This window comes from Camelina sativa, chromosome 17, assembly GCF_000633955.1.
Source record: "Camelina sativa cultivar DH55 chromosome 17, Cs, whole genome shotgun sequence".
NCBI classification, from domain to species: domain Eukaryota; kingdom Viridiplantae; phylum Streptophyta; class Magnoliopsida; order Brassicales; family Brassicaceae; genus Camelina; species Camelina sativa.
The window spans coordinates 5,722,470-5,730,456 of NC_025701.1; the positions used below are offsets into that span (position 1 = coordinate 5,722,470).

The following is a 7,987-nucleotide window of genomic DNA, read 5'->3' on the forward strand; positions in this document are numbered from 1 at the left end:
ACCTCTAAATTGTCAGGGCTGGGCAGTGTTTGAAAATGTTGACAGAAAAAAACTTTATAAATCATGTGTAATAAAAATATTTTTGCGTTAGCCACACATGTTTGGTTATATTTCATATCTTGTTTGGTGGCATAACAATAAAACTGAAAATAAAATTTGTATGCATTATTATAAAATTTAAAACTTAAACCGCTCTTTTATAAATCTAAACTAATATATAATTTCTTTCTAATTGTAAAATCTAACTCCTAACCATCTCACTTGTAAACCCAAACTGACATATAATTTCATTCTAATTATAAAATTTATACCCTAACCATCTCACTTGTAAACCCTAACCATCTCACTTGTAAACCCAAACCAACATATAATTTCTTTCTAATTATAAAATCTAAACCTTAACCATCTCATTTGTAAACTCAAACCGATATTAATTTTGTTTTAATTATAAGATTTAAACCCTAACCATCTCACTTATAAACCCAAACCGACATATAATTTCGTTCTAATTGTAAAATCAAACCCTAATCATCTTATTTGTAAACCCAAACCGACATATAATTTTGTTTTAATTGTAAAATCTATACCCTAACCACTTCATTTGTAAACCCAAACTGACACATAATTTTGTTCTAATTTTAAAATCTAAACCTAGCCAATATTTAACTGTCTTTAATTAAAAGTATACAGAATTTGTTCCCTTAATTTTTTTGCTTTTAATTTTATTTTGATTTATTTTTTAAATGAAATATTAGATAGAAGTTTTTGATTGGTTGAAAGGAGAGTGGGTGAATGAAGAGACCCCTAGGGGTGAACCTAAGTATTTTTCTTGAAAATAATATTAGTTGATAAACTCTATGCATGCTCTGAAAAATTTGTGTATATTTTTGACGATTTTTTTTTTATTATAAAAAGAACCTTTTTGCACACATAAATTATATGATATAATCGTCTCGTTTAAAATTAAAAATTGTGTAGAATTATTTTCTGACATTTCTCATATAGTTACCTCCCTATAAGTTAATCATGCATAGGTGCATTACGGTATTATATATACAGTTAAAGAGTAGTTATTAAAGGTTTAAAATTGTATACTTATTGGGGGTCTGTTGTGAGGTTTAAACCACGGTTTGATGTAGTACATATTCATAGATAAAGACTTAACATTTAAATAAATAAACATAGTCTGAATCTTTTACACATTGAAGTATCATGAAGCAGATAACTTAGGCACATCGCAGCCGCAGGCGATTCCATGCTTAGTTAAAACGTCGAGGAGGGATGCAAAGCCATACTCAGTCTAGTGGAAATTGGGATCGGGATGATCAAGATGATGATGACGCAGTGAAGAGGGAAAGCCGGAGAAAGTGAATGTTTTGAGGAAAACTTTTTTGTTGCTGTTCTTGTTCTTGTTGTGTGCCCTATATGTATACTGTTTGCTGATTAATGTATTTTAATTATAAACTTAGGCTCTGCCTATAAAAGAAACAGAGAGCAGTAGGAAGAAAGAATTTTATTTTCTTAATATATATAATCATAACCGATTTGCATGCATTAATGTGACATATATTTTCATCGTGATCGATACAAACAACAAACTTAAACGGTTCATATCATTTTTTAGATCATTACTTTATTACAATTAAAAAAAAAAAAACTAGGATTATTAGTTCTTGGTGGAGCACTTGTCCGAGCATGAATCCACACAGTCCGCAACTTTTTCTATATCTGCTCATGCCACAAACAATAACAAACAAAACAATAAATCTTATGTTGATAAAATGTCAATAAACAAAAAGAAAAAGAAAAAAAAAACCCAATATCTTATGATAATACAAAAAGAAAAAACTTACTTGGATTTTGGATAGAAGAAAGGGAAACACAGTGATGAGCAGCACAACCGAGTTTGCAGTAGTAATCAGTATGATCGATTTCGTTTGTTGAAACCATCTGTGAAGGAGGAGAAGGCATTTGGGGAAAGATACAGGTCCCCATACACGTTAATGGACACCCCAAGAAATTTGGAAACGTCTTCTGGTAGAGACAACCCACAACAGAACCACGGTAACAAGTTTTGAAAGGAGAAGGTGGAGGTGGAGCTTCAGCTTCTGCCTCAATCAGAAGGTTTCCCATTACCATCACTATCATCATTGTCACAACCATCACCATTCTTTGGCTCTCCATCTTTTTTTTCTTTCTTTTCTAGTATATAGAGAATGTATTATAAAAGTTGATGAGGAAGTTGTGTGTTACTTGTGAATGTGGTGGTGGTAATCTGTGTTGTTTATGTTTGTTTATATAGATAGACTCTTGATTTGCTTTACTTAGTTATAATGGGTAATATATATTTTTTACAATTCATTTCTCATTTGAAGATGATATTGTTCCGTTAATGGCATTAACGTAAAACTTACAGCCTTTTTAATGCAGATACTTACTTAAACACATGAATCTGAAGACAGCTGAGAGCCGGGGTAAACCCAAATATTGTCCATAAACAATTTATTCTTATTTTCTGAATAAACAGCCAAATTTCAAAACAAAATACATGAGAACAAAGGACTAATCTTATAGGTGCCTCGAAATTGTCAGGGCCGGGCTGTGTTTAAAAATGTTGACAGAAAAAAAACTATATAAATCATGTGTACTAAAAATCTTTTTCGTTAGTCACACATGTTTGGTTATATTTCATATCTTGTTTGGTGGCATAACGATAAAACTAGTAGAAAATAATATTAGTTGATACACTATGCATGCTCTGCAAATTTTATGTATATTTTTTGACGATTTTGTCTCGTTTAAAGTTTAAAAATGTGTAGAATTATTTCTGATATTTCTCATATAATTACCTCCTTATAATAACAATAGCATCAACGTTTTATTTCTAATAATAATAATAATAATAATAATAATAATAATAATAATAATAATAACATTTATCTGCATGTCCTATTAGCAAATCCTTAGTGATGAATCACATTCCCCCTCTATAACAAAAAGTGAATTAATTTTTATCATTCAAAAATAAGAATGTCTGAAGGTTTAAGCCAAAATATGTGTTACGTTAAAACACAGCATGCGTACATGTTTAGCAAAGTCGTTACTATGTCATATTCGTTTCTGCTGAAAAAAAAAAAGTCATATTCGTTTCTATCGTGTGTGCAAACACAAACACTTTATATGCGTAATTGAGTATATGAGGTTTTCGTCACGTAGATTTCAGTCCGGACGCCTTTATCGGTATCATTGAGTTTTTGTGGAAATACAATATATCATGGGACATTTGTAGGCCCATAATTAGTACGCTTTGGTGAAATCTCGATACGTTTAATCTTTTTGTTTCTAACGAATAACTAGGTAACAACCCGCACATAGTGCGGTATAAAATAATTATTTAATATTTTTACTGTAATTTTTATTTACAAAATCTATTATATTTATGGGTAATTGAAATATTTAAAATTCGATTGTGTAGTATATATCTATATAAAAAAATTGTATAATAATTAAAATTTAACTCGTGAGAGTTATTAAAATATTAATCTTATATTATTATATCATATGAATAAAGGATTCTTAAAATTCATTTTAAAGATTTTTTGAAAATATAATTAAAGGATATAATTAAGTTAGAAAGATAATATAAAAATTTAATTTTGGGTGTTAATTGTATTTTTGAAAAATACAATAGTAAATAAATGTAAATATTTTAAAAAGTGATAACAAATAAAGGAAAAAGTGTCCTGAGCTCTGTAATGCTGACACCTCAGCTTTTTTGCCAAAATGTTCCTCTATTAATATATAGGGATATCCAAATCGGAATGGGAATGGGAAAAAAATATAGATGTCAATTGTCGTATTATCAAAATAATTACACTTTGATGTGTTGTTGACTATAAAAGTGTTTACTTATACGGAAGATTACGTAATCCCTATATATATATATATATATATATATATAATCCCTATATATAAATATTATATATATATATATATATATATATATATATAACAATAGCATCAACGTTTTATAACATTCTTAAGAAAAATGGAGAGCAAAAGAGTTGCGACGTTGATGATGAACAACATTTTGATAGTGATGGTACTAATGGGATACCTTCTGGTTCAGACGTCAGAGGCTAAGTCTACTAGCCATTTTAAAGTTTGTTACTCAAAATGTCATATGGTGTGTAAATCCCATACGACGTTTCCAAAATCTATTTTTTGTCCATTCACATGTCTTCTGACTTGTCTTGTTCCTACTCCACCATCACCTTCTCCTTCTTATCATACTATGGGTTTAACAAACAAAATCGATCATACTGATTACTTCTGCAAACTCGGTTGTGCTACTCACCATTGTGTTTCTCTTTCTTCCCTCCAAAATCCTAGTAAGTTTTCACTTTTTTCATTCACAATTTTTGGTAAATATATAAACATTCTACATTAATCTCATGCATATCTAGTCATTGGTCACAACAACATTTTTATATGATGATTGTATTTATGGTTGTGTTTGTTGTTTGTGATGCGGGCAGATGCGGAGAAAGTTGCAACCTGTGTGGATTCATGCTCAGAAAAATGCTCCAAGGAGAATAAAAACTGATATATATATATATATATATATATATATATATATCTTACTTTAATTAAAATCAAATCATATTATGTATTGATTTACGCGATATTCAAACCAAATGAGTGTTTTTTCTTTTTGCAAGTCAAATAAATATTATTTATTTCTTTAATTAATTTTGGTTCTTGATAAATAAATCGATAAAACTGTACGTGAACCGAACACAACTATTCACCAGCTGTAATATTTGATCTGAATCTACGACCATTTTTTTTGTTTTTTAAATGTTGAGTCTTTATCTATGAACATTTCCTACATCAAACTGTGGTCTAAACCTCACAATAGAACCCAATAAGTATACAGTTTTAAACCTTTAATAATTACTCTTTAACTGTAGATATAATACGGTAATGCACCTATACATGATTAACTTATAAGGAGGTAACTATATGAGAAATGTCAGAAATAATTCTACACAATTTTTAATTTTAAACGAGACAAAATCGTCAAAAAAATATACATATAATTTTCAGAGCATGCATAGTTTATCAACCAATATTATTTTCTACTAGTTTTATCATTATGCCACCAAACAAGATATGAAATATAACCAAACATGTGTGACTAACGAAAAAGATTTTTAGTACACATGATTTATATAGTTTTTTTCTGTCAACATTTTTAAACACAGCCCGGCCTTGACAATTTAGAGGCACCTATAAGATTAGTCCTTTGTTCTCATATTTTGTTTTGAAATTTGGCTGTTTATTCAGAAAATAAGAATAAATTGTTTATGGACAATATTTGGGTTTACCCCGGCTCTCAGCTGTCTTCAGATTCATGTGTTTAAGTAAGTATCTGCATTAAAAAGGCTGTAAGTTTTACATTAATGGCATATGCCATTAACGGAACAATATCATAAGAAATGAATTGTAAACATTACCCATTATAACTAAGTAAAACAAATCAAGAGTCCATCTATATAAACAAACAATAACAACACAGATTACCACCACCACATTCACAAGTAACACACGACTTCTTCATCAACTTTTATAATACATTGTCTATATACTAGAAAAAAAAAAAAAGATGGAGAGCAAAAGAATGGTGATGTTTGTGACAATGATGATAGTGATGGTAATGGGAAACCTTCTGATTGAGGCAGAAGCTGAAGCTCCACCTCCACCTTCTCCTTTCAAAACTTGTTACCGTGGTTGTGTTGTGGGTTGTCTCTACCAGAAGACGTTTCCAAATTTCTTGGGGTGTCCATTAACGTGTGTGGGGACCTGTATTTTTCCCCAAATGCCTTCTCCTCCTTCACAGATGGTTTCAACAAACGAAATCGATCATACTGATTACTACTGCAAACTCGGTTGTGCTGCTCATCACTGTGTTTCCCTTTCTTCTATCCAAAATCCAAGTAAGTTTTTTCTTCACAGATGGTTTATTTTTCTTTATGTTTATTGACATTTTATCAACATAAGATTTATTGTTTTGTTTGTTGTTGTTTGTGGCATGAGCAGATGTAGAAAAAGTTGCGGACTGTGTGGATTCATGCTCGGACAAGTGCTCCACCAAGAACTAATAATCCTAATTTTTTTTTATTGTAATAAAGTAACGATATAAAGATGATATGAACCGTTTAAGTTTGTTGTTTATATCAATCACGATGAATATTTATGTCACATTAATGCAAGCAAATCGGTTTTGATTATATATATAAAAAAAAAGAAGCCCTTTCTTCCTACTGCTCTCTGTTTCTTTTATGGGCAATGCCTAAGGTTTTAACTGCATGATCATCATCTTGATTCTTGTCTTCTTGATCATCCCGATCCCAATTTCCACAAGACTGTGTATGGATGTGCATCCCTCCTCAATGTTTTAAGTAAGCATGGAATCGCCTGCGACGTGCCTAAGCTCATCTGCTTCATGATACTTCAATGTGTAAAAGATTCAGACTATGTTTATTTATTTACATGTTAAGTCTTTATCTATGAACATGTACTAATCAAACCGTGGTCTAAACCTCACAACAGACCCCAATAAGTATACTGTTTAAAACCTTTAATAGCTACTCTTTAACTGTATATATAATACGGTAATGCACCTATACATGATTAACTTATAGGGAAGTAACTATATGAGAAATGTCAGAAAATAATTCTACACTATTTTTAATTTTAAACGAGACGATTATATCATATAATTTATATGTACAAAAAAGCTTTTTAAAAAAAAATCGTCAAAAATATACATAAACTTTTCAGAGCATGCATAGTTTATCAACTAATATTATTTTTTACTAGTTTGTCGTTATGCCACCAAACAAGATATGAAATATAACCAAACATGTGTGACTTACGGAAAAGATTTTTATTACACATGATTTATATAAGTTTTTCTGTCAAATTTTTAAACACAGCCCGGCCCTGACAATTTAAAAGCACATATAAGATTAGTCTTTGTTCTCATATTTTGTTTTGAAATTCGGCTGTTTATTCAGAAAATAAGAATAAATTGTTTATTTGGTTTCAAAGAAAACAATTGTTGATCATTACCAAAAAAAAATAAAATAAAAAAGTATCTTTCTCTATTTGTTCTCGGCTCCCAGCTGTATTCAGATTCATGTATTTAAGTAAATATCTGCATTAAAAAGGCTGTAAGTTTCATGTTAATGCATATTTTTATGCCATTAACGGAACAATATATATATCATCTACAAATGAGAAAATGAATTGTAAAAAATATATATTACCCGTTATAACTAAGTAAAGCAAATCGAGAGTCCATCTATATAAACAAACAATAACAACACAGATTACCACCACCACATTCACAAGTAACACACAACTTCCTCATCAACTTTTATAATTCATTCTCTATATACTAGAAAAAAAAAGATGGAGAGCCAAAGAATGGTGATGTTTGTGACAATGATGATAGTGATGGTAATGGGGAACATTCTGATTGAGGCAGAAGCTGAAGCTCCACCTCCACCTTCTCCTTTCAAAACTTGTTACCGTGGTTGTGTTGTGGGTTGTCTCTACCAGAAGACGTTTCCAAGTTTCTTGGGGTGTCCATTAACGTGTGTGGGGACCTGTATTTTTCCCCAAATGCCTTCTCCTCCTTCACAGATGGTTTCAACAAACGAAATCGATCATACTGATTACTACTGCAAACTCGGTTGTGCTGCTCATCACTGTGTTTCCCTTTCTTCTATCCAAAATCCGAGTAAGTGTTTTTCTTTTTGTATTATCGTAAGATTTTAGGTTTCTTTTTGTTTATTGACATTTTATAAACATAAGATTTATTATTGTTTGGTTTGTTGTTGTTTGTGGCATGAGCAGATGTCGAAAAAGTTGCGGACTGTGTGGATTCATGCTCGGACAAGTGCTCCACCAAGAACTA

At 30.6% G+C, this 7,987-nt stretch overlaps 4 protein-coding genes across 4 annotated transcripts; 3 read left to right on the plus strand and 1 right to left on the minus strand.

Moving 5' to 3' along the window:
* On the minus strand, nucleotides 1,566-2,252 carry LOC104755537 (thionin-like protein 2). The gene is made up of 2 exons (XM_010477935.2): nucleotides 1,854-2,252; nucleotides 1,566-1,728 (listed from the first exon to the last, which is right to left on the minus strand). Exons 1-2 carry the CDS (start codon nucleotides 2,182-2,184, stop codon nucleotides 1,667-1,669), a joined length of 393 nt encoding a protein of 130 aa, XP_010476237.1. The 5' UTR covers nucleotides 2,185-2,252; the 3' UTR covers nucleotides 1,566-1,666.
* Nucleotides 4,064-4,606, plus strand: LOC104759188 (thionin-like protein 2). The gene is made up of 2 exons (XM_019238849.1): nucleotides 4,064-4,391; nucleotides 4,539-4,606. The coding sequence occupies exons 1-2, from the start codon at nucleotides 4,076-4,078 to the stop codon at nucleotides 4,604-4,606; spliced, it is 384 nt and encodes a 127-aa protein (XP_019094394.1). The 5' UTR covers nucleotides 4,064-4,075.
* Nucleotides 5,577-6,337, plus strand: LOC104755538 (thionin-like protein 2). The gene is made up of 2 exons (XM_010477936.1): nucleotides 5,577-5,999; nucleotides 6,103-6,337. Exons 1-2 carry the CDS (start codon nucleotides 5,669-5,671, stop codon nucleotides 6,162-6,164), a joined length of 393 nt encoding a protein of 130 aa, XP_010476238.1. The 5' UTR covers nucleotides 5,577-5,668; the 3' UTR covers nucleotides 6,165-6,337.
* On the plus strand, nucleotides 7,420-7,985 carry LOC104759189 (thionin-like protein 2; the record flags this gene model as incomplete). The annotated part of the gene is made up of 2 exons (XM_019238850.1): nucleotides 7,420-7,810; nucleotides 7,927-7,985. Coding segments are annotated over exons 1-2 (390 nt in total), but the record flags the coding sequence as incomplete, so codon positions are not given.

Coding starts and splice junctions, on each gene's coding strand:
- LOC104755538 (XM_010477936.1), top strand. CDS start 5,669: ATGGAGAGCAAAAGAATGGTGATGTTTGTGACAATGATGATAGTGATG. Junction 6,000..6,102: donor TTCTTCTATCCAAAATCCAA/GTAAGTTTTTTC, acceptor TGGCATGAGCAG/ATGTAGAAAAAGTTGCGGAC.
- LOC104755537 (XM_010477935.2), bottom strand. CDS start 2,184: ATGGAGAGCCAAAGAATGGTGATGGTTGTGACAATGATGATAGTGATG. Junction 1,729..1,853: donor TTCTTCTATCCAAAATCCAA/GTAAGTTTTTTC, acceptor TGGCATGAGCAG/ATATAGAAAAAGTTGCGGAC.
- LOC104759188 (XM_019238849.1), top strand. CDS start 4,076: ATGATGAACAACATTTTGATAGTGATGGTACTAATGGGATACCTTCTG. Junction 4,392..4,538: donor TTCTTCCCTCCAAAATCCTA/GTAAGTTTTCAC, acceptor TGATGCGGGCAG/ATGCGGAGAAAGTTGCAACC.